The 26,872-nt window shown below is 43.2% G+C and overlaps 1 protein-coding gene across 23 annotated transcripts in view; it reads left to right on the forward strand.

The window, feature by feature from the left end:
- Positions 1–26,872, forward strand: part of LOC143119064 (plectin-like) — a 147,635-nt gene that overhangs the window by 101,108 nt on the left and 19,655 nt on the right. For 7 of the 23 annotated variants that reach the window (XM_076280297.1, XM_076280303.1, XM_076280308.1 and 4 more), the window contains exons 3-32: positions 2,104–2,118; positions 3,175–3,264; positions 5,337–5,414; positions 5,572–5,676; positions 7,292–7,458; positions 10,615–10,730; positions 11,555–11,661; positions 12,758–12,877; positions 13,959–14,054; positions 14,316–14,443; positions 16,069–16,162; positions 16,683–16,837; positions 17,095–17,419; positions 17,719–17,796; positions 17,900–18,061; positions 18,309–18,413; positions 18,520–18,615; positions 18,706–18,831; positions 18,957–19,109; positions 19,422–19,576; positions 19,863–19,989; positions 20,508–20,691; positions 20,875–20,895; positions 21,518–21,675; positions 22,834–23,009; positions 23,367–23,505; positions 24,033–24,389; positions 24,736–24,819; positions 24,955–25,059; positions 25,278–25,376. In XM_076280297.1, the coding sequence (XP_076136412.1) occupies positions 2,104–2,118; positions 3,175–3,264; positions 5,337–5,414; positions 5,572–5,676; positions 7,292–7,458; positions 10,615–10,730; positions 11,555–11,661; positions 12,758–12,877; positions 13,959–14,054; positions 14,316–14,443; positions 16,069–16,162; positions 16,683–16,837; positions 17,095–17,419; positions 17,719–17,796; positions 17,900–18,061; positions 18,309–18,413; positions 18,520–18,615; positions 18,706–18,831; positions 18,957–19,109; positions 19,422–19,576; positions 19,863–19,989; positions 20,508–20,691; positions 20,875–20,895; positions 21,518–21,675; positions 22,834–23,009; positions 23,367–23,505; positions 24,033–24,389; positions 24,736–24,819; positions 24,955–25,059; positions 25,278–25,376 (3,921 nt within the window). The remainder of the gene's footprint in view (positions 1–2,103; positions 2,119–3,174; positions 3,265–5,336; positions 5,415–5,571; positions 5,677–7,291; positions 7,459–10,614; positions 10,731–11,554; positions 11,662–12,757; positions 12,878–13,958; positions 14,055–14,315; positions 14,444–16,068; positions 16,163–16,682; positions 16,838–17,094; positions 17,420–17,718; positions 17,797–17,899; positions 18,062–18,308; positions 18,414–18,519; positions 18,616–18,705; positions 18,832–18,956; positions 19,110–19,421; positions 19,577–19,862; positions 19,990–20,507; positions 20,692–20,874; positions 20,896–21,517; positions 21,676–22,833; positions 23,010–23,366; positions 23,506–24,032; positions 24,390–24,735; positions 24,820–24,954; positions 25,060–25,277; positions 25,377–26,872) is intronic. The other 16 variants (XM_076280299.1, XM_076280306.1, XM_076280309.1 and 13 more) reach the window with 7 other exon arrangements.

Genomic DNA, 26,872 nt, shown 5'->3' on the forward strand with positions numbered 1-26,872 from the left:
CTTTGACAAGGTGAAGTTTAACATCATGATGACACATCAAAAGACCTAAGCAATGTTTGAATAATAAGATATCTTAATTATTTGTCATGATCATGATATTAAAACAGTTAAGGCATCTTCTAGAGGAGGTCCGGACTAAATAAGAACTCTTCTGCATGACCACCTCAGTTGCTGGCAATTCAGAAAGAACTGTAATCATGTATGTTGACCAAGTGTCTCCAAACTTTTGACTGGTAGTGTATAAGGAGAGTTAAACTCTTGTGTTGCACCATGTATCATCAGGCTACACAGCTATCAGTGTTCTGGACAGTAAATCTGCAAACCACACCATTCTGTTCATTTTGGCCATACAGTAGTGGCATTACTTCGCCAGTGTCTGGCCCTGTTGCCAGTAGTGCAATGAAAATCAGCTAGCCTAACACACTAACCGACGCATCTCAGGAAGCTGTTGTTAGTTTTAGGGGTGCATTAATGGAGCAGAAGTGTTTTTGCCAGGCAGAACCCCACCTCCACCACCTAGATGATGTCAAGCGCATGTTTCTGTTATGTGCTGTTTCAGTAGGCTGGTTCCAAAGGGAGGACCATATATCAGAGACAGGAAAAGGATGTGGAGCCCTTTTCATACCAAATGGCATGAGCATAAATCTAAAATATCGAGGGAGTTGAGGAAAAATTAGGGCGGAGGTTGGTAACAAAATAGTTCATCTGAATATTTCACAATATTGCACACATCATTTCAATGTGTGCAGAGGAATAACGGTTCTTCTAGGGCTCTGTGGGGAGAATTATTTAGCGATCTTATTTGTTAGCTCAATTTGTGTTTAATGTCCATAATATGCAGTACTTAAACAAAACAAACAAACAACATAAACAGTGCTTACCAATGTCTAAATCATCTAGTATCATCATCATGTATTGTTTTTCTTCTTCACACATACCTAAATAGGTTAACATAATCCCAAGGAATTTGTCCTTTGGTGAGAATGAAAGCCATGCGAGATGAAGGCATTGCTTGAAAGGTATTGAATGGCTGTCACCCTCATTATCGGTTAAATGGACGTAAGGGTTTAACCTTGACGGGTCTGTGCCCCGACAGAGATTAAACAGCTCACTTGACAGAGGGATCTCAATTTGTAACATGCTTCTACCTGTCAACAGAGAGAATGTGAGTCAGTCAATGTGCCATACCATACCCCTTCAACACTAGAGTATTGCACTCTGCTGATGGACGGCATGTTAATAATATGGGTATAGAGGAGCAGTATGCAGAAGGGGAGTGTGCATTCTAACCTGAGCAGTGCACTACAAATAGGCACAAGGATGTGAGAGGACTCTCTCACTCTTCTATAGAGGATTAGATTAATAAAGTTTAAATTACTGATGCCTTTTCTCCTTATTTGTATAGGAAGCTAAACGATGTAGCATCTTGTCACATTACCGTATAAGTGTCTGTACATTGAAGTTAGTCATGAGCAGTTCCAGGTAGAGTGACTTAGGTTTGGTTACGTATATCAACAGTGAACTCTAGTGGACATTCAGTGTATTATCCTTCAAACCCTACCTTTTTAAAGTCTACATCAAAACTGTTCCATACATGCAATGTTCTGGTAACATGAACATTTGCACAATGTTTTTTACTATTGCTAATATTTTTATTTTCAACATGTCATTCTGAAATTCCAATTGGTTTACTTTTGAATGTTTATCGGTATATTGCTGGTTCTGCTCTATTTCTTATTTCTTTATTTTTGTTTAGTCATTCTTGATTGCTTGATTACAAATGTTCATTTTTGTGCTTGTCATTTCAGTTTATTTTAATAAGTAGTTTAATCAGTCAGCAGTAACTTATGAAAATATATATATTTTTTAAATCCAAAGGGATGGAAGAAACAAAATAAATGTCCTTCATTTTCTCTTAAGTACAATAATTCTGAGACTAATCCTTCTGATCTTGGTGCCTAAAATAATCTATCTCTCATCTTCCATTTCCACCTAATAACTTTAATTCACTAACACATCATCTCTTGTGCATTTGCCCCATTCTCTCCTTTTCTACATTCTCTCCATTTGTTTCTCTTCTCCATTATTCATCTGTTCATCCAGCATTGGAAAGCTGAGGTAGGTAATGGTCCAACCAAGTGTCTGTCACAGCCAGTGTTCCCCCACTGCACGTGGATCCTTTGCCTACAGACACTCCTTCCTCTTAAAGAGCTTTCATATGCATCCATTTTCAGAATGGGATTAATTTAAACGTTTTACATATAAATGCTATTTAGCTCTAATCATGTAAAAAATGTAGAAATTCTTGCATATGAAACCTTTGGTCTTGCATTTCCTAATTTCTACCTCTCCTCATACCATATCATTTTGTTTTTTGACATTTATTTTGGTTAATGTTGCACGGTTAATGTCACGGTACTAACTTTAAATGCTCTTGTGTGTTACACTTAATTGTTTCAATTGACTTTTACTCATTATATTCAAGCTTGGCACATGAATAGCACACACATAGTAATTGCCAGAGCCATAGAAAGAGAGAGTTGCGACACTCTTCGATGTCACCGCCACACGGTCAACAGTTCCAAAAAACCCTTTGCTGAATAGCTGTATCGGAGAGTGGGTGTATTTCTGGATGCGTAATCTAGTCACTCATTGGCTACTGACCAAGTGATTAGCAGTTTTTAGTTCCAAAAATGTTTCCATAACCCAGAAACTGTCATGAAAAAGTGCTGTCATCTTTTCCCACGGTCTCTTATGGGAGTGTCGCCACTTTGTTTTCTCTACCGCTCTGGTAATGGCAACAAAAAAGCACAACGAAGCACCAAAGTGGATTTTATAGTTCACCTATGACTAATCCATCATGTGTTGGCGTAGGCAGCTGCTGATTTGACAGGTGGTTTGGTGCTTGCAGGCATGCATTCCTGCCCCCTGCTCTGCACCCACATAGCTAAAGAGCTTCATAGGGCAGAACAAAAAAAAAATATATATATATATATATGACTGTAATTACATTATTTACTTTTTTGTATAGGTTCAGAGAATCTTGAAAAATGATATAGGGTGATACAGGATGATAAAAAAAAGCATTATGCATTCACAGACGTTGTGAGATGAATGCCCATGGTGATTATACATGGACCATTGTGTGACCTTTGCCTCCTCTATGCTCTACAGGCCCAGCGTCACGTGAGTGATCTTTATGAAGATCTCAGAGATGGACACAACCTGATCTCCCTGCTGGAGGTCCTATCAGGGGAGACACTGGTGAGTTAAAACCAACTGCTCATCTACGTTTTGACAGGCTTGGCTTCTGATGTGAAAAAACCCAACTCAGATCTCAGTCTCAACTCTAACCCATCTGCTTTAACAGTAATCATTCCTGAAGTCCAAGCAGAATCTTACATGAAAGTATGCATATACAGATTTAAAATACTAATATACTCAGTAACAAATTTTTCTTTGGTTAGTCAGTCTTTTGTTAGTCTTTTACTTGTGTTCAATATCATCAAACCACATTCCAACCCCAAAGTAAGGCTCATTTTTGGCTTTGTTTTGGCATTGTTAGCATTCAAGGTGGGTTTTTAATATGAGCCAGTCCTGATTTGAACCACCTGTAAGCTTTTTAATCTTTTCCAACCAGATGTCCAGAGATGAAATCATGTTTGGAAGCTTCCAACTGATTCTACCATCTCTCTACAGGCATTTTGCCATTAGAAGTTATCTTTTAGGCCTGCTGAAGAATGTGTTGTGACTACTACCTTGACTAAATTTTTTGTTGTTGTCTTGCTCTGCTTAACCAGCTAGAATAACAAAACAATTGTACAGCACTGGGTCTAAACATGTCTCACAGCCTTGCGCTCTTGCTAGCTTCATGCCATGTGACTCAGCTCATCCTTCCGAGAAGCCGCCATCGCTGTAACACACATTAACCTCACGATGGCTTCTCTCTCTCTCTCTCTCTCTCTCTCTCTCTCTCTCTCTCTCTCTCTCTCTCTCTCTCTCTCTCTCTCTCTCTCTTGTGAACTGTGTGCACCTGTTTGACTCTTTATTTTCTTTCTCTGCCCTCCTCTCCATCCTTCCTTCTCTTTCTTGCCTTCCCTCTCCTCTTCTCTTCTTCCCTCTTTCTCCCACTGTGTGCTGACCTATGCCCTTTTGGCCTATGCCTCCTCTCTTTGCACTGCTCTTGCTGGGGCTAGGCGAGGGAGAGAGACGTTGTGAGGAACTTGCGGTTGGTGAGTGGGTTTGTAACTTGGGCTCCTTCCTTCATGTTGGCATGGGTCACTCCCCTGGTGGCTGGCCTGTGCATGGCCGCTCTTTCTGTTGGCTTCCCTGTCGGCTGTCCTTTCATCGGCTTCATTTTCTTTTTGTTTTCATATGTGTGTGTGTGTGTATGCTTTTTTTTATTGCAAGTTGGGTGGAGGTTCCGATGTGTATTAACCACATTTTGCTGCCTTTGAATTATAAGTACCACAGAATAACAAATGAAGAGGGCTGTTTAATTTGTTTTGGCTATACTATTAAAGAGAAAGGGGTTTTTTAGCTGTTTTGGCGATGAAAGTTAAGATTTTATTTTGTACGATTTTTTTGCACCAGGAAGGGAAGTTAAATAACCTTAGTTTCTATCTGAATCTTAAATCTTCTCACTGAAAGTTAAAGAGTCAGTGGAGACAAGTCAAGCTCTTGCTGTTTCACTTTGCTACTAACCCAATGTGGTATTTGTCTTATTCGTCGCATGAATTATCGGTTAATCTTGTATTGCTCACAATTATTATTTGGCTTTCTGACCTTAAGGTTTATGTGGTTCAGTTTGTGTAATCCATGGATGCCATGGATTTACCTAAGCCTTGAAGTTAACAAAATAGATAATCACTCAAGTATTCTACCCTGGAGGATTGATTTGGGGTTTAAAGATAGTAGCTCCTTTATCTTCACTAATGGGCAAGCTTGAATATTTCCCACTGACTCGATCTCTAAGATGTCTTTTGATGTGCTGCATTGTCCTTTTTGTACATTTTACCTTGGTCTTTTGTCAGGTGTTTCTACAGTTGCACAAAAGTTCTCAAGGATGTTTATTTATTCGGCTCCAATCACGTTCACACGTCACTAGATTTCACAGGTCCCTCCTCCATTTTAGCTCGTGCTCCATGCTTCTTTTTCTCCTGCCTGTGCAGGATCTGCCCTGTGTAGGCAGGCCCTCCATTTTCATGTACCAAAGGATCCTCTGAAGAGTTGCCTGGTACACACCACCGGGACTCGGCCCAGTTGCCCCCAGATCAGCTAACGTGTTCTCTCCCCCCCCCCCCCCCCCCCCCTCTCCACTCCCATGTCCCGTGCAGCCCCGAGAGAAAGGCCGCATGCGATTCCACAAGCTGCAGAATGTACAGATAGCACTGGACTTCCTGAGGCACCGGCAGGTAATGCATCATGGTCTTGTGTTTTGTGTGTGTGTGTGTGTGGTTTGAGACGGCTCATAGCCTGGCAGAAAATCATTGTTAGCCTATGTCGACAATTTGTCAAAGACGTTGCTGAACAGGTTTTTGATGTTTCTCCTTTCACCATGTCGAATCCTAGGTCAAGCTGGTGAACATCAGGAATGATGACATTGCGGATGGAAACCCTAAGCTCACCCTGGGGCTTATCTGGACCATCATCCTCCACTTCCAGGTCTCATGTTCTGTCAGTGTTAAGTTCCCATTCCATTTACCTCCTCGCCTCTCTTTCCCTGTGATCGGGAAGAACAACCTATCAAGTGACCAATCAGTTAACACCATCAAGTGTTATATGCAATATTTAACACTCATAGATTCACCTGTGCATGCACATTCATGGTATATGGGATAAGAATCTTTATTCAAACAAATACAACCAATCAGATATGACCATGTCAAATCATCAAGTATTTCTCCATCATGCGTTTGACTTGACATCATGCAGTTGACTATCAGAACAATTATTGACTCAATGGGAAAAAAAGCTCAAAAAAGGTGCAGTCAGATTGCTATGCTTTGTAGTGATGGAGAAAAACTTGATGGGTTCAACATGGCTATGCAAAGCCAAATGGTTTGTGGGAGATACGGGTTGTGGTATTGTTTCCCTCCCCACCTTTTTTCTTTCTCTGGCCTTTTTAACTCTGGGTTCTCGAAGTTTAATATTCTCATGAATGTCATGAGGCCATGCAGCGGGTGTTAACCACTGACCGACAAAGCTAGTCATCACTCATGCCTGACCCAACAAATAGAGGTATTTTTGTTGTTGGCCAGTGGCAAAGTAGAGTTTTTTGTGATAAGGCACACCTTTCCCAGAAGTCTGTGGAACATTTAAGCCGTATCTGATTTCTGTGGACAAAAACAGCTTGCCTGGGGTGAGTCACAGGCGCCTGCCCCTCCTGGGAGAAGTGAGGGTGTGATTAGGGCGCGGCATCGTGTCTGGGGACCGTCCAGGAATGAGACATCATCCTCTCTGGACAGAAGCTGACCCCAGATCAGGGACAAACCACAAGGGAAGCCCCAGATTCGCTGCTGACTCACCCCTGCCATCGCCCACCCAAATCCAAATGCAGCCCTGGGACTGGACGAGAAATAAGCACGGGCCTGTTCCCAGACGAGGCCAGATTGCTCTCACGTTGTGTCTTATGACCTAATGGGACGGCTATCGTCTGTCCCTCTGAAGGCCAGGAAGAATTGGTGTGTGTCTCTGTACACAGAATCCACCATTTAATATTGGATCACTGTCTTTCCATGTGGACTGTATCTAATTAAACAGTATCACTGTTCGTTTTTGGTCACCAAGCTCCATTTCTTAAGGCAAGTTTTGGTCACCAAGCCCCAGTCCTTAGTAAGTAACTGAAAAAGCAGCAAGAGGCAAGAGTGCTGAGGAAGAGAGTCTTAAAGCCGTTACTCATTCTTTCCCCATTTAGCCGTTATGGCTGTGATGTGTTTTTGCCCTCAAAGTCCAAACAGTAGTTTCCCCTGGAGGTTCCAGTGTCCGTCACATGTGGTCAGATTTTTCCCTCTCACTAATGCACTGTGTCATTTGGCTTTTTTTCCCATTTGTGGTGTTGGTCTTTCTGGTTGAAGTGATCACAGGTTTTGGAGTTGGGAGGTGGATGGTTTATTCTGGAACTTTCCTTTGCTCAGCAGCATACTGTGCTGCTGAGCAACCAATAGCTTGCCTATGTAACGACTCGAATCAGATGCTGAATTATCAAAAAATAAAATCCATTTCCTTCATTCTCTAACACATTGGGGCAAATGGCTCTAATCTGCTTTTTGACGTTCTGTGGTCTCCATAGATTTCAGACATCCAGGTCAATGGCCAGTCGGATGACATGTCGGCCAAGGAGAAGCTTCTTCTCTGGTCACAGCGCATGGTCGAGGGCTATTCAGGCCTCCGCTGTGATAACTTCACCACTAGCTGGAGAGACGGCAAGCTCTTCAACGCAGTCATCCACAAACACCAGTAAGTACAACGTCCAGAAAAACTGGCCTTCTATCCAACCTAGTGGACACCTAGTCATGTACAAATACTGAATGGATGTTTCTCAAACAAAATACATTGTTTGGTGTGTAGAGTTGCACAGTGTGGAACAACATCCTCAATATAACTCATGTATATCATATACCATGGTTAGGAGAGCAGGTTATTATGGAACTTGTTTAAACACATTGATGCAGGCGACACAGTTCTTGGTGTTTATGTGTCACCCCACATACAATTTTTGCCAGTGAAAACCACTTAGCGGTCCAACTTCTTGTGCATCTTCCTGTAAAACAGTTTTGGTTTCCTATTGTTTACATTGTTAGCCACACAAAACCGTACTTTACTTAGCAAGCTTTATTTATGTGTAAATTTAGCTATTTCTTTTCACATGCAGTCAAGCAGACAATGTATTTGCCAACAGTAAAAAGAGACTGACTTTTAACTATACATCACCATGATATCGGTCTCCAATAATTCAGAACCACGCAATGTAGGGCAATTTGAGTCAAATTGGAACGATAATCCTCTCTTGATCAGACTTGCCTTTGCTACAGATTGAAATGTTGGCACACGTAGGAGGCCAAATTCAGAACATTTTGTATTAGAGGAAGTCTTAGCCCAAGGTATGGAAAGTCAGTGTGAGGCGTGTTGTCTGTGATCGACACAGAAGTTGGGGCTGATATTTGCATAAAGAATCAAAAAAGTTGGAAGACAAAGATTACCTTAGTTATTGCAGAGACATGGAATCAGGTGATGAGACAGGTTGTAGCTTTCTCCATTTCATTTCCTGAATTAGCATATCTGTTTCAGCAAAAAGCCATGCCATACAATTTTGTTTGTCTGGGCCAACCTCAGAGGTTAGACCAAATATCGAGAATAGGGCTACACACACCTCTCGCCAAATACCAAATACAGACTGGGATGGGTTTCTCAGACTGGGATGGGTTTTCTGTGCCTGTGAATGAGGATGAAAGATTGAAAAGAAGGGAGAATAAGAGACATGAATGAGAGAGAGAGAAAGAGAGAGAAAGAGAGAGATAGGGAGAGGGATGAATCCTCTGAGGCGTGGTGCATGTTGAGGTCTCATTACTAGATGAAAGGAGCATAAGAAATGTATACCTGCAGGGCAGCACCACAGAAACACTAACATGTACCTGCTAAACCAAGATACGCCCATCCACCTTACTGCCAAACACACACACATCCAGAGACTGAGTTAGTGTGCAGAGAACTCCATGGGAATAGGCTGTTCAAAGAAGCGCTGCAGAATCTTCATTTGTCAAACTAAGATGTATCCGTGGTGAGATGGAACCGGATTCCGAGGGAATACACTGACATACAGCTACATCTTTTCAAGAGGAACTTTTTTTTTTTGTGGGGATCCTTTGTCCCAAAACATTAAGACTTAAAAGCAACGTTGGAAACTTTCAGAAGCGTTCATGGAAACTTTCATGATTGCTCCATTTAAGAGTTCATGACCGTGGGGATGAGGTTCTTCAAAAGACTGTGTGGATAAAGGAAAAAGAGTTTAAAGCAGAAGAAGTGTATAGCACTGGCATCGTTACACTACTGGGAGGTTTTCTATTCTCTCACGCAAATACACAAAAAGAGACAGTGCATGTGGATTCTGAAAGACTTTTGTTGACAGATACCGCTGTGGGAAGACCCTGCTGAATGAGAGAAAAGAAAAAACAAGTCTTATGCCGCAACCATGGGAACAAGAGCTTAGAAGTCTGTCTTAGAAAACTCACTGGGGCTAAAACAAAACAAATTTAATTCATTCAAAGGGCAATTGAGGGTGTATCTATTTTATTGAAGAAGACTTTTCCCCAAAGGAGCCATGAGTTTTAAGAACCTCAAGAGAAGGCTGACCTTCAAAAAACACAAGTCCTCCAGCAGCCTAGGTAGCGCTAGCGATGTGGAGGACCGCGTGGTCATGGTCTGTGAGGACATCCCGTCGGAGAGCTCCTGTGACTCCGGCCAAGGCTCTCAGAGCCCGGGGGGCATGTCCAGCGGGGACTCGTACCACGGGGGCGAGGAGTTGGAGCGAGGGGCTGAGCGGTCGCGCAGCTTCATGCAGAGAGGGGAGCCACGGCAGCTGCGGGTGGCGGTGCGGCAGCGCTCTCTCAGGGAGGCGCACAGCTCCGACTCCTCGTCCCCGCCCAGCCCCGGGGATCACTACGCCGTGCACTCCACTCTGCACGTCAAAGAGCACTACGGGTCGGTGTCGTATCGCCAGGCAGGAATAGACGCAGCAGCAGTCACACCCACACACTCACACACACACACACACACAGAAATACATCAACAGAAAGATGCACACCACACGCACAGACACAAATGTATGCATGCATGCATGCACGCTCACGCATACACTCACACATACACACGCACACACAGGCCTTTACAACTGTTACTAGACAGAAAAAGATTTTTGAAATTTCATTCTGAGGTGCCAGCTGAGTCAGAAATAAGAAGTCAGAAGAGAGTCAACTTTGGGGAAAGAAGTTGGGGCTGGTGAATTATTTGGGTGCAGTGTCAGTTATATATCAGTTATATTTCATGACTTTATTATACCCCAGGTGTGACAGATGTTCTCATTGATTTATGGGGCAGGTACTTTTATGGCCATGTTGCCTACAGCATGGCCTTCATACATAGGGTGATATATACTATACTATATACTGCCACACTGCTGCACTGGATGTTTTACCTTCTTAACTTTTTGTTATAGATATACTGTAGTTTCTCATTTTATGTGTAATATCTCCTCATTACCTATCATGTTTACAAAGCATAGTAAACCTTTCCAAAGCTCCACAATACCAATCAGGTTCGCAAAGCTTAGCATTACCTTAGCCAAGCGCAAACTCATGTTTTTACTTACTGTAGTGCCACTTTATTTTACTGTACTGCTGAATGAGAAATGCATCAACAGCTTACTGCAACATTTCCAAATTTCCACACACCAAACAATGTTTTGCATTATACAGTATCTTAATAGAGGCTTACATGTATAGAGATGCATGATTGTTTGTTATCAACAGTGAATACAATAACCTTTTCATAAATCTCTTATGTTGTGCAAATACTATGGTCTTCTGTGATGGTAACACCTCTGGTTTCTCCTACCAGGCCTCGACTCATTGACATGAGCAGGGTCTACCGCCAGAACAACATTGACAATCTGGAGCAGGCTTTCAACGTGGCTGAGAGAGACCTGGGCGTCACTCGACTGTTGGACCCAGAGGGTACGTTAATGCGGTCCCCACCCTCTCCGCACCTGCCAGCCTAACCAGCCTGTGCAGTACACCAGCAGGATTGGACCCGTTGGGTGCTAGGTGGAGCTAATACGTGTTATAAAAAAGCACATTTGCTGACCAATGTGCAGATAAAAGCAATAAAGCAATAGATTTAATAACCGTTTAATAACCTAATTTTTAGCTAGCTTTGTTGGTAATAAAAGCCCTGATAATTTAATAACAGCAGTAGACGACACACCCCTTTTTTTATCTGTTTTGTTGCTGCAAGGATAAGATCGCTTGGAGATAGTGCCAAAAGCATTTGTGTGTTGTTAATACAGTATGATAGATAATTATCAGACCACATGCAATGCAACACAGCCCTCAGTGGATAGAGTGGATAGTTTTTTTTTTCCAGAACTGACCAATAATTGTTGTTTCTATGTAGATTTATGGTGCCATTTTCCTTAGCTCCAACAATAGAAGTCTGTGTTAGAGGCTGTGTCTGTATGGCTGTGAGTCTTTGCGCATATTGAATTGAATCTAGTGAGGAATATATTCAAGTTATCTTCCAACTCAGTATCCCAAGACCATGACTCAGCGGAGGGTGGGGTTGTGTGAGTGTTTGGACCTGCTCAGTACCTGCCTGCTCAGTGGTATTAATTACCATGTATGTGGCAGTGTTCTATGGTGATACTTTTTGATGTTGGAGGTGAAATGCCCAGAGCATGATAGACATTAATCCTGTGGTGTTATTACTTCCTCAGTAATATTATGCTATCTAGTTAAGTTCTTATAAGTAGATAATATGTTTGCCCTTGTTTGCTTTCCAGATGTTGATGTGCCACACCCTGATGAGAAGTCAATCATTACCTACGTGTCTTCTCTCTATGATGCCATGCCCCGTGTCCCTGATGTCCAGGACGGCATTAAGGCAAATGTAAGCACACTGTTCATTAACTATGGACACTGCCCATTCCCCTCTGGTGTTTAGCTATCCGTTTATGTCATATGGTTTATGTAGACTCTATCCTTTACATAAGGGTCAAGGGTCAAGAGATAAGTTGTAGCTCTGGAAATCTAGAGCAGGGTTATTTTATGAATGAAGTTCCTGAATGGCATCTGTCTCGCCAGCTGTGTGTAGAATTTTCCCATGGCATCTCTATCCTGGAGAATTGGTCCCTGTCATTGTCCCATTTCCACTGATAGAATAACTAGCTTACAACCATTAGCCACATGCCCAGGGGCTATCCCACAGGGCTATTCACATACATTTCCCTGAAACTGAGGTAAACTATGCTTCCCTGTGTTGTATATGTCAGGCTTAAGAAGAGTATGTAGATGTAATATATTCTAAAAAAAGAGATAGCTGTTTGTTTTTGGCTCTCGCAGATCAAGTCATTGCAGTGCTCTGATCAAAAGATAGACACTGTCTGTGATAGTGGAGTCTTGAGATTTTGGGGAAATCAGAAGCTTATGGCTTTCACTTCTCTACCATGGCTTCACCCCAGAGAGAGAGAGAGAGACAGCACCACACACACACACACACACACACACACACACACACACACACACACACACACACACACACACACACACACACACACACACACTCTTTCCTGGCAGGACCACAGCCTTGGCCTTGGAAACAACACCAAACATAACCACCTTAACATGCAGCTCGTGTTTAGGTGAAAAGGGTCCCTTAAGTTGAAGAGCTAGGCTACGCCTGTGCGTCTGCTACTGTTGTCTTGTTTATCACACCCTCTCTCCAGCCCTCCTTGTCCACTCTCTCTTTCCCTTATATGTGCACAGGCAGACAAGGCCTGGACTGTGAACACCTAATTGAGTCAGCGTGGTGTGTGAGTTAGTGAATTAGTGGTTTGGAGAGAAAAGGCGCTCCCTGTCTGTTGTTAAATTTGTTTGTGTGTGTGTGTGTGTGTGTGTGTGTGTGTGTGTGTGTGTGTGTGTGTGTGTGTGTGTGTGTGTGTGTGTGTGTGTGTGTGTGTGTTTGGTTCACACGGTGAATCCCTCAGGAGCTGGAGCTGCGCTGGCAGGAGTATTACGAGCTGATCACCATTCTGCTCCAGTGGATCCGTCATCATATCCTCATCTTCGAGGAGCGAAAATTCCCCTCCAGCTATGAGGAAATCGAGGTGAGTACAGGGATCACCTATTTCATGTGGCCACTAATTTTACATCTGATACATTACGACCGGCAGCTTATGGCTGCCAGCACTCCGTATAGTGTTTGGCAGTGTCACAGTATGTATAGCACCATGCCGTGAATATTAATGGAATTTCTATCAGCAGCAGTTTTGGCATGATGTGCTTTAGTATTTGTACCATTGCAAAGACTGTCAAGTTGCCAATAATTTTATATGAAAGCTTTTTATGTGAATAGTATGTTCCTGTTGCTATTGAATGTAAATATTTAGAGAATGCCCTGAAGGCTTTCTAAAGAATTGTACATTTTGCATTTTACTTCTCTGGTAATAAGTATTTTCTCTGCAATGGAAGCAGATCTAGCACATACTCCTTCAGCTAGGGAGCTCATCATCTTGACCTTTCAGTCCAAAGCCATGGCGTGCAGCAGGGTGTGTTTTTGTTCCCTTGCCATTCTTTGCCATATCAAAAGGAGCGATTATGCCACTTCATTTTGAGAACCAGGCTGAAGTGATCTCACGATTTGTCATAAACTGAATGGGCCCAGACCCATTAGGGTGGTGCCCACTTTCACTTAGGGAATGTTACAGCCCCAGGGCAGCCATGTGCCTTTTAAATCCGTCAGGATCATGTCACCACGCCCTGTACCGATCACCAGTAAAGAGACGAAGGGATGAGCCGTTACAGATTTATAAAGTGCAAAAATGTTGCATGACACTACTGTTTCACTTACAGTTTATGTGGATGGTCTATAGGTGACCACAGAGACTAATGCAAAGTGCTGCGTAGTTCTGATATAGTATGTTGCTCTGAAGAGTCTCTGGATTGTACTATACTATGAACTTTCAAGTTAGTTGCAGTGGAAGACCTAACAAATCATGTTACTTTCAAAATGACATAGACAGACTCTGGTATGTCAAGTCAGTGAGAGAGTGATTGATATATCTAAAAGATATCTTCTCTTCAATCTGCTAGCATCCCCATACTCACAAGGTGCCTATTAGGTCCTTATAATCATAGCCAAACACATGATAAAAGTGTTTTCATTTAATGTGATTTGTCCCCTTCCAGATCCTTTGGCGCCAGTTCCTGAAATTCAAAGAGACAGAGCTCCCATCAAAGGAAGGTGACAAGAACCGCTCTAAACAGATCTACCAGTCCTTTGAGGTATGTGATCAATCTTCAGCAATCCTCGAGCATAATGTTTGTAGTGTGTCAAACAAACTATGCTTTGCAAGTAATGTAACATAATGCAAGTCAAGTAATTCTTTTTTAGGGCATACGTACGTTATACTTAGTAGGGAACTCTAATTCTGTATCATTTCTGTATTTTTTCTGTATATTATAATCAGCATCAATATACAGGACTAAGGCATTATTCTGTTTGATACACAGTACTGATTTTCCATATGAATTCTGTTAATACAGAGCGCAGTTCAGGCTGGCCACATCAAGGTTCCCCCAGGTTACCACCCCATTGATGTCGAGAAGGAATGGGGTCGCCTGCACGTCTCCATCCTTGAGAGAGAAAAGCTGCTCAGGATTGAGTTTGAAAGGTGAGAAAGCAGTCCAAGACCCCCGCGCTGAAACATACTAAACCAGTCACTCACCATTTCACAAAACGAGCCACTTTTCACAATGGCATGGTCGACTAAAGAAAGACTTTCCTCTTTCTACCATGCTAAATTGGCTGTGTATTTTAAATTTGACCCCCCTCATTCCTGTTATGTAAGGCAGTTCAGCAGACCATGTTCATGTTGCTAAGGTGTAATTTTCAGTCATCAGTGAGGTTGCAGTTAGAGGTAAATGCAATTGTCTGGAAAACTAAGGCCGCAGTTCTGTGGCCTTCTGGCAGGCGCCTTGACCGGCTGTAACCAAATTGTGGGTTTTAAAATCAATATTACATTGGTACAGTAAATAAGAGATGCAACATATTTGGAGGTGTATGGTTATGGTAAGAAGAGGTTGGCTCTTTGGACTTGTTATTTAAATCTTAGAGCTTGCTCCCAAGGAAAAGAAATGGTTGACGACAGAATACATCTCTCTAAGCCCTTGTTGCACACACAGCAATATCATTGAGTTACGTAACCTCTACCAGTCATATTAAAATGATTGGTGGAGTGTGAGCAGACCAGTGTCTTGGGACCTGTACAAGTGCAATTTCTTTCCTGATGTTATAGGAAGCCTTAGAAGATGAATTGTGTTAGCCACGGATCAAACTTTGCAGACAGACATCATCACTGTAATTGGATAAGTTAAAAGGTCGCCATGTGATCATATCAAAATTCGAGAGACTCATATAGTCATTGGCTGCCGCGAGCATTGCAAAATATGAAGACACAGGATGCGTCTGGGAACAGAGGGGCTGGCGCTCCGTCACAAGACTGCCTGCCTTGTTAGTGCCGTCTGGACGTGGTCAGCTCGCGCAACACAGCTGACCACAGGGACCAAAAGTAGAATGGCTCACCTAGCGACTTGATTCGTTTCTGGACAGCAGGCGTCTCTGTCCCCTGAGAATGTAGGACTATAGGAGGACCAGTCTGTCTCTGTAGTTGGTAGATGCGTAGATGAGCCACGGAACATAGGGGAATCACTGAAGCCATGGCGTTCATGACAGACGCTTATAAGTTAGAGCACTTGCTCGGCAGAGGGAGAAGGAGAAGGAAGCAGTGAGTGGTCTGTGTGGTCATTTGTTTGGTCTGGTTCTTCATGGTTGCTTTTCGTCTGTAAACATGTCATTATATGTATATTTAAACTGTGTAAGTGCACCTTTACTGGAAATATGTGACTTAAACAAGCCACATCTATGCATTTATATTTGAATAATTCAATTGTTGGTTGGCTATTTTAAATGTTTCCTTAAACTTACCTGCTAAGTATATTTGTACTGTATAGGGCAGTATGACTGAATAGGACAGTGTGTGATGCAATATAATGATTCAGCCACAATGCATGTGTATTTATAAACAATAATGAGTGGCTCTCAGTCACACAGACTCTGAATTTTGATGGTGGTTGTAAGATGATTGTCACAACTATGTCGTGTGTGTGTGTGTGTGTGTGTGTGTGTGTGTGTGTGTGTGTGTGTGTGTGTGTGTGTGTGTGTGTGAGTGTGTGTGTGTGTGCCTGTTCTTTGGTGAAGCCCACATGTCTCCTAACGTGTCCTGTTTTCTCTCCTCAGGCTTGAGAGGCTCCAGAGGATTGTGAGTAAAGTCCAGATGGAGTCCGGCGTGTGTGAGGAGCAGCTCAACCAGCTTGAGAGCCTGCTGCAGTCCGTGAGTTGCCCTGCCCTCTATGATGTCCATTTTATTTTATGTTATTGTTTTTTTCTTGTGTGTGTGTGTGGGGGGGGGGGGGCACCTCAGGACAGTCTGTCCATGCAGCCTCAGTAACACAGCAATCCAGTCAGCTTCCCAGCACCGGTCTGATTAAATCACTCTCCTCCAATTGCACACTGAGAGCACATTCCATTCCACTGATGAGCCCAGGCAAACAAACTGTGGAGTTTGTAATTAGAAACGTAATAACCACACACACACACACACACACACACACACACACACACACACACAAACACACACACACACACACACACACACTCAAGCATATCATCATCATCATTAAGGCTGGCTCTCGTAGCCTCAGCCAAAGGATAGTGATTTCCCAATAGTCAATCATTGAGAGAAGCCTATGGCTGGATTAGCTGGGCTTTGTGGGAAGAGTGGCCTATGACATGTGTTGATTGGAAGTGTGTGTGTGTGTGTGTGTGTGTGTGTGTGTGTGTGTCTCCTGCAGGACATCCGTCTCCTGAGTGCAGGCAAATCTGCCCAGCACGCTGCTGAGGTCGAGCGGGACCTGGACAAAGCTGACGGCATGATCCGCCTGCTCTTCAATGACGTGCAGATCCTCAAAGACGGACGCCACCTACAGGCAGAACAGATGTACCGCCGGTAAGACCATCAGATTATTGCAAAAGCACTCTTCCAATGAAACTTCAACACTTTGATATGCCTCTCTCAAACACTGATTTGCCTTCTTCTCACAACCTGTACAAATGTTCAAATGTAGCTGGTTTCTTTATTCTCACTTCTATCAAATGCTCAAAAAAGCATTTTTGAAAAAGGCCCTGGCAAGAATCTTCAGCCTGTTGAAAACCCTTTCAGTTGTGCACATGCTTGATCCTACCTACTGCATGTTTCCACCCCAGGGTCTACCGTCTGCACGAGCGTCTGGTCAACCTGCGCAGCGACTACAACCTTCGCCTGAAGTCCGCCCCGTCCATTGCCCAGGCCACCATGGTCCTGACCAGCTCGCAGCAGACGTCCACCAGGATGCGCCCCGAGCTGGACGAGGTCACTCTCCGCTATGCCCAGGACCTGCTGGCCTGGGTGGAGGAGAACCAGAAGCGCATCGACGGGTCCGACTGGGGCGCCGACCTGGCCACCGTGGAGTCCCAGCTGGGCAGCCACCGAGGCCTGCATCAGACCGTTGAGGACTTCCGCGCTAAGATCGAGCGGGCACGAACCGACGAGGTAATACACTGAAAAAGCCGATATCCATAATATAAATACAGTAGATCCTTGTTTTATCTGATCATAAATCCTTGTGTTATCTGATGAAATTGTATATTTTAAGAGGAAGTTCACTTAGCTGTGGGGTGCCACAAAAGCTTGATATAAAAAAACACATGACAAGATTATTACAGGCATCTGGAGATGATTTGAGTTTTTAATGGCTGCCGGCATTGACTGCTTGCTTGAACACGTCTCTTGGTGTGATCTCTCTGATTGCCTCTCGTTGACTCATCCCTCTCTCACCTTCTGTCTTTCAGAGCCAGCTGTCCCCGATTAGCAAGGGCACATACAAGGAATACCTGGGCAAGCTGAATCTTCAGTATGCCAAGCTTTTGGTAGGTGCTTCTTTGAACAGAAATGACTCTCCGCTTTTGAGCAGTTCTCTAAATTGTTCTCTCTTTACTGCATAAATCGAACTGCATGTCTTTGTCCTCGCAGAACTCATCAAAGTCCCGTCTCCGCAACCTGGATTCACTCCACGCCTTCGTCAGCGCTGCCACCAAGGAGCTTATGTGGCTCAACGAGAAAGAAGAGGAAGAGGTCAACTTCGACTGGAGTGACCGCAACACCAACATGGTGGCCAAAAAAGAGAACTACTCAGTAAGTTTAAAAATAACTATTTGTCCTGTAGCACCAATTATTTTCTGTGTTGAAGGAGACTGCATTACCTTTGACACTGCACAGCATGTTGACACAGCACAGCACAGCAGCACCTTGAAGATACTGAAACCTGTTTTTGAGGTTACTTTGAACATGAGGTTGTCAATACCAGCTAAGCTAGAGAGATGCTTCGAAGGTGACCTGAGCCTCTGTTAGGTCTCTATAGTAATGCCTCCGTGTACCACAGGGTCTGATGCGGGAGCTTGAGGGCAGAGAGAAGAAGGTCAACACCATCCAGGCCACTGGTGACAAACTCATCAAAGAGGGCCATCCTGGCAAGAAGACCGTGGAGGTAAGCGAGGACATGCAGATACATACAGCAGAGGGCAGACACAGGAAGACGCCAAAATCCCAGCATCTATAGACAGTCGGATTGACCATCTCTATTGCTTCCACAGGCTTTCACAGCTGCCTTGCAGACTCAGTGGAGTTGGATTCTCCAGTTGTGCTGTTGCATCGAAGCTCATCTCAAAGAGAACACTGCCTATTACCAGGTAAGGGGATGAATAGTGATGCCTCTGATGAATATCTCTCTGGACCACACAGTATGTGACATGAAATCAATGTTGTTTCCTGCTACCCAGTTCTTCGCCGATGTTAAGGAGACAGAGGAGAAGTTGAAGAAGAGGCAGGAGACCATGAAGAAAAAGTACACATGTGATCGCTCTACCACAGCCACACGCCTGGAAGACCTTCTGCAAGATGCTGTGGTACAGAGCGTTTATGTCACCTCGCTACTCTCCTCTTGTGTTGAATGGTCTCAAGATGGTTAGGTAGGGCATCACATCTGTGGTCAGTTGTAGTTTTGAATGACTCCGATGGTTCTGCTTTACAGGAGGAGAAGGAACAGGTCAATGAGCTCAAGAACCAGATTGCAAGCCTGAACAAGCGGGCTAAGACGGTCATTCAGCTGAAGCCAAGGAACCCAACCACTCCCATCAAGGGTAAACTGCCCATTCAGGCTGTGTGTGACTTCAAACAGATGGAGGTGAGAACACAGAGTCATACTTAAGAGTTTATTTTCTGGTGAACTTCTGAGTCATAATTTCCAAGCACTTATTTCACATGTAAAAGTTCTCAAATATAGCATTTTACACTAGCATTTTACACTACTATACTTTACAACAAGAGATGATGATGGGTAGCTAAAAATATATTTCATAATATAATCTTAATATACTTAATATCTAAAAATATACTTACACGTATCTCCAGATTGGAATTGAACCTGAAATAATGAATAAAGTGAAGTCATTTTTTGTATAAATTTTGTTTAAATGTATAACTTGCTCTTCCCTAGATCACCGTGCACAAAGGAGATGAGTGTGCTCTGCTCAACAACTCGCAGCCATACAAGTGGAAGGTGCTGAATCGCTCTGGCGACGAGGCTGTCGTTCCCTCCGTCTGTTTCCTTATCCCACCTGTCAACAAGGACGCTGTTGAGAGTGTGTCCAAGTAAGTGTCAGATGTGAACAGTACGATACCTTATGCAGTACTCTCATCTAAGGGGTGCATAGTATTGTCTGGAGATTGTGGCTCCTAAACCACCTGAACAAGCCTTAGTTGTTATATTAAAATCTGGATACATGACTGAAACTGAGTGGGAGAATTATCTGTGCTATAGATTCAGACCATCAACCCTTCCTATTTTGTCAAAGCAAAAACGTGTAAAAAAGGTTATGTCTTAGGATAACTACCAGAGTAGACAAACATTTTACACCTGTGTTTTTGTCTTCCTTAGCCTGGACTCCAGCCTCCAGCAGATGACCATCTACTGGCAGAGGCTGCACATCAACATGAAGAGCTACCTGTCATGGCAGTACCTGATGAGGGACATCACGCTCATCCGCTCCTGGAACGTTACCATGGTGAGCTCACTGCCTCTTATATTGGAAAAAATATTTTTGTACATAATGTTTTTAATGTAAATTTTATTGAGCTTCTGTATTGTCAAGCTTTTTTTAATTTTATTTTTCTTTTGCTTGTTCGATGTCCTTACTTGAACTTGGTGCATGTTAGGTGTTTTGGTTTGCCCTGTGTGGTACTGTACATGGCAATCTTAGTTATTTATAGTAAGATCCACGTAAACACATAAGAATGCATTATTGAATTACAGTAAGTGATCCTGAAGGCCTCTTCACAATTGAATTAGCCTAGCAAAATGTGTTGAGTGTTTTCACAGTTGGGAAGAGGGACTGCCCGTGCTTGCTAGCGCTGAACAAGAAACAAAATCATGTGTTAATTAAATGGATCAATGGAGTCGGCTGAAATGGACACCTGTAATTGAATTAAGACATTCTCAGAGTGCTCAGCCTCAGTTTGCAGAGCTGATCCCCTTATCCTGACCTTTATTAACCTAATCCAATCCACCGTTTCCTCTCTCCAGTTCAAGACCATGAAGACAGAGGAGTACAGGCTGACTTTGAGGAACCTGGAGCTGCATTATCAGGACTTCCTGAGGGACAGCCAGGACTCCCAGGCCTTTGGAGCAGACGACCGTATGCAGATCGAGGACAGCTACAAGAAGACCACGCAACACTTCGAGAACCTGCTGCGCACTTTAGAAAAAGGTAACGAATTCTGGTGTGACCTGACTTTTTCCCTCTGTGATCTTTCTCTCTTTAACCATTTTTTTTACTGAGAATCCTACAAAGTTTAAAGTGTCCCTTTGTGATTCATTATGGGTGAGTCTCAGAATGGTAAGATCTGTTACGATTTGAAGGAGAATTCAGTCTATGAAATTCATGTTACAGGACCTGTGGTCAAACCGAAGGGTGAGTGTAAAAAGCCAATGTTATCGGGCTGTTCTCAATGCCATTTATAATGAGCAAAGCTTCTTCACCATGAATGAGACAAATTTGTGCCATCGTTATGTTTGTTTTAATCAATCAATCCCATCCATTACATCATGCTAGTCTCACTAACTGGTCATCTGTAGTATGTGTGTGTATGCATGAGTTTTGTCAAGTCAATATGTTTTTCCTTTATGTTTGTTGTTTGTATAGTAGACATAAGTTGATTGAATGTGTTTTGCTTGTCATTACATGTTGGCTGTCCATTTTAGAGTTGTTACATTTGTCAAAACAATGACAATGAAGGAAACACACATCCACTGCAAGTCGCTTATTTGATTTGTGTCTTTAGAAATAGACAGCAATGTTATGCATTATACTGAAGCAGAAGGTTGTACTTGGCAGAGGAAACCCTCTAATTCTAGCAGGCTTTGGTTGAACACTTTTCAAGCTCCTTGGCACTGTTGACATAGATGCATGGTGGTTGCACAGTGCAGGAGTGTCGTAGACCTTGTCTTCCACACCACTCCTCCACATGGTTTCACCGCAGTTTGTCTGGTCACGAGTACTGATTTTACTTTTTCTTAACTGTGAATTCACACAGGTGAGCAGGATGAGTCTGTGTCTAAGACCTACATCACTCAGGTCAAAGACCTGCGTCTTCAGATCGAGGCTGTCGAGTCTCGCACCATAGCCAGGATCCGTCAGCCTGTGGATAAGGACCCCCTGAAGGACTGTTCCCGAAAGACTACCGATCAAAAGGTATCCTTGTTGTATATATCCTCTAAAGCATGCTGTATCTCCATCATATATTCTCTTAAAGAGTGACATGTTTATGCAGTTATGTAGCACTAGTAGGGATGAGTTTGATGGAAATTTAGCACCATCTAGTGGTGGCTTCTTGTAATTGAATGGAATAATTTGACTCATGGTTCCAGATGTAATACTTCCTCACTATGAAACTGATTTAGTTTTTTTTTTTTTTGGGGTTTTGTTTTAAAGGGGGCGAGGGGGGCATTTTATCCTCAGATAAGAAGCATGTATTTCAGTTGACATAATTATAAGAAACATCTGTGGTGGGGGGGAAGGGGAAGAGCTGAGCGAATGGCAAGTCACAGGGTGGCACCATAAACAATGAATGATGCCATGTAATGAGTGAGGGTGTTGAGGCCGAGCGCATCATAACATGGCGCGGGAGACAGATACAGAGAAGCTGTTGCGGTCATTTAGCAGTAAGCAGTGGGCAGAGATAACCATGGGATGGGGAGAGAGAGGGAGAGAGAGGGAGAAGGAATGTCCGGAGAGATACAGGCAGGAGGATACTGGTTACTGGTGGTGCTGTGTGGCTGGTGGTGGGGGTTGGAGGGGGGTGGGGTGGGTGGTGACTCAGAGGAAGGAGGTGGGAGAGGCGGATCCCAGTGGGCAGAGGCGGGCAGCCGAGGGGGTGGGTCGCCGTATTGGAATGCCATGCTCACCGTTTCCAGTGCTCTCTCCGCTGCTGCCAGGAGAACAGAGAGAGGTTGTTTTCGGTGCTTCTCTCCCAGTTTAGCGAAGGCAGGCTAGTCATTATTCTAGCCACTTTCCTCCTGCTGCCACCCTGCATGGATTCAGAGGGAGAGGAGCTCGAGGGGCCCCTCTCTCCTACGCAGTTATGGTGGCCTGTGATCGGGCTCTTGTTTTTGGGGCTCCTCTCTCTGCTTTACCTCTATGATTTACTGGGGCCCAACAGGCCGCTGGGAGAGCAGGTACTGATCAAAGACTTGCAATTTAGGGTTCCAGTTAAGAGAACATTAGCTTTCTCTTTCATATCTGCGTCAAGAGAGGAGAGACAGGCCTCCAGTTTCTTCACAGGCTCCTTCTACCCCTCCGGGAGAGTTTGAGAGTTTGCTGAGTGAATTTTTCACATTGTTGTGTCCACAGAAAGATCAAACTCAGCTGGAGGGCATCAAGAAGAATCTGGACGTCGTGGCAGCGAAGGCCGAGGAGGTCTTGGCAGCGCCTGAGCAGGCCAGCACTCCCGTGCTGCGCTCCGAGCTGGACATCACCCTGCAGAAAATGGACCAAGTGTACAGCCTGTCCTCCATCTACCTGGAGAAGTAAGTGTAAATCTGCACAGTGTCTCTGCTGCTGCCACTGCTTTATTTTTAAGGACAAAACAACAAGACTAAACATGACACTCTTACCACATTTTACCATATTGAATTCAACAAAATAACAGCACATTACATTTATACAGCGCTTTATCAAGGCACTCAGAACACTTTACAGTGAAGCAGTTGGAATATCGACTCACATTCACAACCACATTCAAGTTCACATACAAGTCCTTTTTCACTATATGTCAGTGAAGTGGATAACTGACCTCTAAATATTTGTAGTCATGATAGGATAAGAGAAAAAAAAACAGAGTTCATACTTCTCTCTGTGTCCTTCTTCCTCCTTTTCTTCTCTAGACTGAAGACAGTAGATGTTGTGATTCGCAACACGCAAGGGGCAGAGGACGTTCTGAAGAAGTATGAGACCCGCCTCCGTGAAGTTCACAAGGTGCCGACAGACGTCAAAGAGGTGGAGACCTACCGTACTGAACTCAAGGTAAATATCCAGTGAAGACAGTAATCAGGCTGGCATGTCTGGCATCTGTGTGTGCAGTGTAGTCTACCTAATGGTCAGTAATTATTACCAGCCTTTCTCTTTGGAAGGGAAGCTTCAGGCACTGTAGCTGACATAGTTGTTTTTAGTAAATTTATGGTGGTTCATTGAATTAAGACCAGATCCTCTCATATAAATAATGGCATGCGTGTGGAAATAATTTCCTGACTCGAAATTACAAATGGACATGAGGTTGTTTCGACCTATGACGAAGGAAAAATGGAGGTTTTTGAAATGAGCACTTTGCATTCTTATGTAAACTAGCGAAGAATAGCACAGGATTGGGGAAGCTGTTGTACCGCCCGGGGACCCGGGTTCGATTCCGACCTGCTTCTATTTCCAAATCCCTCCCCATCCCTTTCTCCTACTCGCCTCCTACTGTATAATCCGTAAAAAACAATTTGAAGCCGCTCACCATTCTAAAAATCCTAGAAAAATAAAAAATAAATCCAAATTCTTGTCTCCTGTAGATAATGCGCAAGGACGCAGAGGCCGAGCAGCCTGTCTTTGACGGCCTGGAAGGCGGGCTGGGGAAGGCCGCGTCGGTCAGCGACCGCATGTCTCGCGTGCACAGCGAGCGCGACGCCGAGCTCGACCACTACCGCCAGCTCCACACCAGCCTCCAAGACCGCTGGCAGGGCATGTTCGGCCAGATCGACCTGCGCCTGCGTGAGCTGGAGCAGCTGGGCAGGCAAGTCGGCTACTACCGCGACAGCTACGACTGGCTCATCAAGTGGATCGGCGACGCCAAGCAGAGGCAGGAGAAGATCCAGGCCGTGCCCATCACTGACAGCAAGACGCTCAAGGAGCAGCTGGCCCAGGAGAAGGTACTATGTGTAGAGTTGTCTTGGAAGCTGGCAGATTAATTAATTAGTTAAATTGTCAGTTTCCTGTTAAGCATGAATAAAGAATACACAATACTTCAACATACATGTGGAGGATGTATAAATACTTCATTCATCCTGAGGGAAATTTAGGATGTCATCTTGTGTACAATCATATACAGTAGTAGATTATATAATGGTACAATACACAATGCATGGGACATCTCTGTCTGTACATCATTGTTTGTTCTTCCATGAGTTGTTCTGTTTGAATAGCACTGCACAAATGTACTATGATTCATTGTCAATATTTGTCAATGTACTAAATCAGAATTTATGTTATTTTCAGAAACTCCTGGAGGAGATTGAGAAGAACAAAGAAAAAGTTGATGAGTGTCAGAAATATGCTAAGGCATATATCGACACCATCAAGGTAAACATGACATACATACAACAATACAACAATACAACAATGGCATATTGGTTTGTGGTAGTATTTTGATGTTAATTCATTCATTTATTTAACTCCTGGATGAGAGATGACTGAAAGCTTTTCTTATCTCCTCAGGACTATGAACTCCAGCTGATTGCCTACAAAGCACAGGTGGAACCACTGACATCTCCCCTGAAGAAAACCAAAATGGACTCTGCTTCGGACAATATCATTCAGGAGGTGAGTCTGCACCTTTAAGATGTGTTTACTTAGGACAGTACAATACTGATAATGCTCTGGTTTGCTCATAGCGAACAAATATCAGGGTCAAATATGCTACACTGATTTTATATACTGTACATTATGTAGAATATTCTAAATTATCTATTTTATTAACTATAGGTATGGTTAAATTATGCCTATTCTGTGTATCTAATCTGGTTTATTTTTGTCCTTAGTATGTGACTCTTAGAACTCGCTACAGTGAGCTGATGACGCTCACTAGTCAATACATCAAGTTCATCACGGACACGCAGCGCCGCCTAGAGGAGGAGGAGGTGCGTGACAACCCACAGGGCATTGTGGAGCATTCCCAAAAAACTAACACTAACATTAACCATAACCCCGTCCAACCAAAACCAATCACAAACAATGACACACACACAGTCCCATCTAATTAATGTATGGGTGACTAGACATTCATTTCCACGTTGCTGCTTTACAGATAGAGAGTCACTGGAGTTTCTAGTTCTACACCCAGGTGTCAAAAACAACTCTCTTCAGAAAGGGTTTTGAGTGAATAAGATTTAACATGTATAATATTTACACACAAATCGTTTGACTACTTTATCCTGCTTCCATCAAGGCTCAATGAAAATATAGGGTGCATTGTTATCTATGGATCTAGAGTTGTTGTTTGTTACATTACTGTGTATTTGGTTGAGCACAACCTCTACTGTAGAAAATCATCCTAACCAAATGAGCTATTTCCAAGCTACATATTTCTACTGTAACAGTACAGGTTTGGAAATATCATACTGTGGATGCCCTTGTTGAATTTCATGTATATATTCTAGTTTGGAAAAGTCACTTCTCATTTTCCATTTTGCACACTACCTTGGTGTGTCACTTTTTACTCTGGTCGCCATTTGTTTCACTCTTCACTTCACTCTACCGGATTAACACAAATTTGTTTCTCCCTTTCTTTTCTAACCTTAATGTTTTGTTTGTTTCTTTGCCTCTCTTAACTGCTTGCCAGTGCTTTGTCATGATGATTGCTTGTCTTGTTTGGGCGCTAAAGAGGTAAATTTTTATAGTGCTTCAGGTATTCACACCCATATCTTCAGACTCATCTCTCTCTATTGTCTCTTCTACTATCAGTTATATTCTCTCATCAGAATGTCCACAGACATCATTCTCCTTTAACATTACTATAATGATACTATAGTGCAAATGATCAATATAGATATATCTGCATTATAAATAACTTGTATCAAAGCAGCTTTTCTCAATGTTACTGTGCTTTCCTTTGCTGCATCTTTCTTGTTACACAAAGCATGGCTTGGCTATTAGACTTGCAGGGCGAACCATTTCCTACAACCCTTTTGGAATACAGTTTCCTTACAATGCCTCGCCTGCAGCCTTTTCCAAACTTTCCTAAGGCCTTTCCTTCCTTGCGCACTCTTTTTACCTATAATCACATTTTTCACAGCTGTTACTGTCATCTGTGGCTGACCAGACTTAATTAAATTTATGTTGGTGTATTCACCAACACGTGTGTGCATAAACTTAACTCCAGTCATTTCAAGTAACAATATTTGGATTTCAGATCATTCCATGCATCAGAACATTGTAGAAGGTTGTGGTAATGCTTAGTGTGCGGTTGCCCCGCTTGTTTTGAAAAATGCAGATACGGCTTGCAAGGGAATTCTACTAAAGGAAATGGCTTCAGGCGCATGAGTTGTTGTTCAGACTGTGAAGTGAAGTGTTGTGAAGTGATGTCTCTCGTCTCCATACATTAATTACATCGGACAACACAACTACATCCAATAGT

This window comes from Alosa pseudoharengus, unplaced genomic scaffold (genome assembly GCF_046254945.1).
Source record: "Alosa pseudoharengus isolate Yale_2024_CS ecotype anadromous, Long Island Sound unplaced genomic scaffold, YU_APseudo_1.1 YU_APseudo_1.1_scf_12, whole genome shotgun sequence".
Taxonomy (NCBI): Eukaryota; Metazoa; Chordata; class Actinopteri; order Clupeiformes; family Clupeidae; genus Alosa; species Alosa pseudoharengus.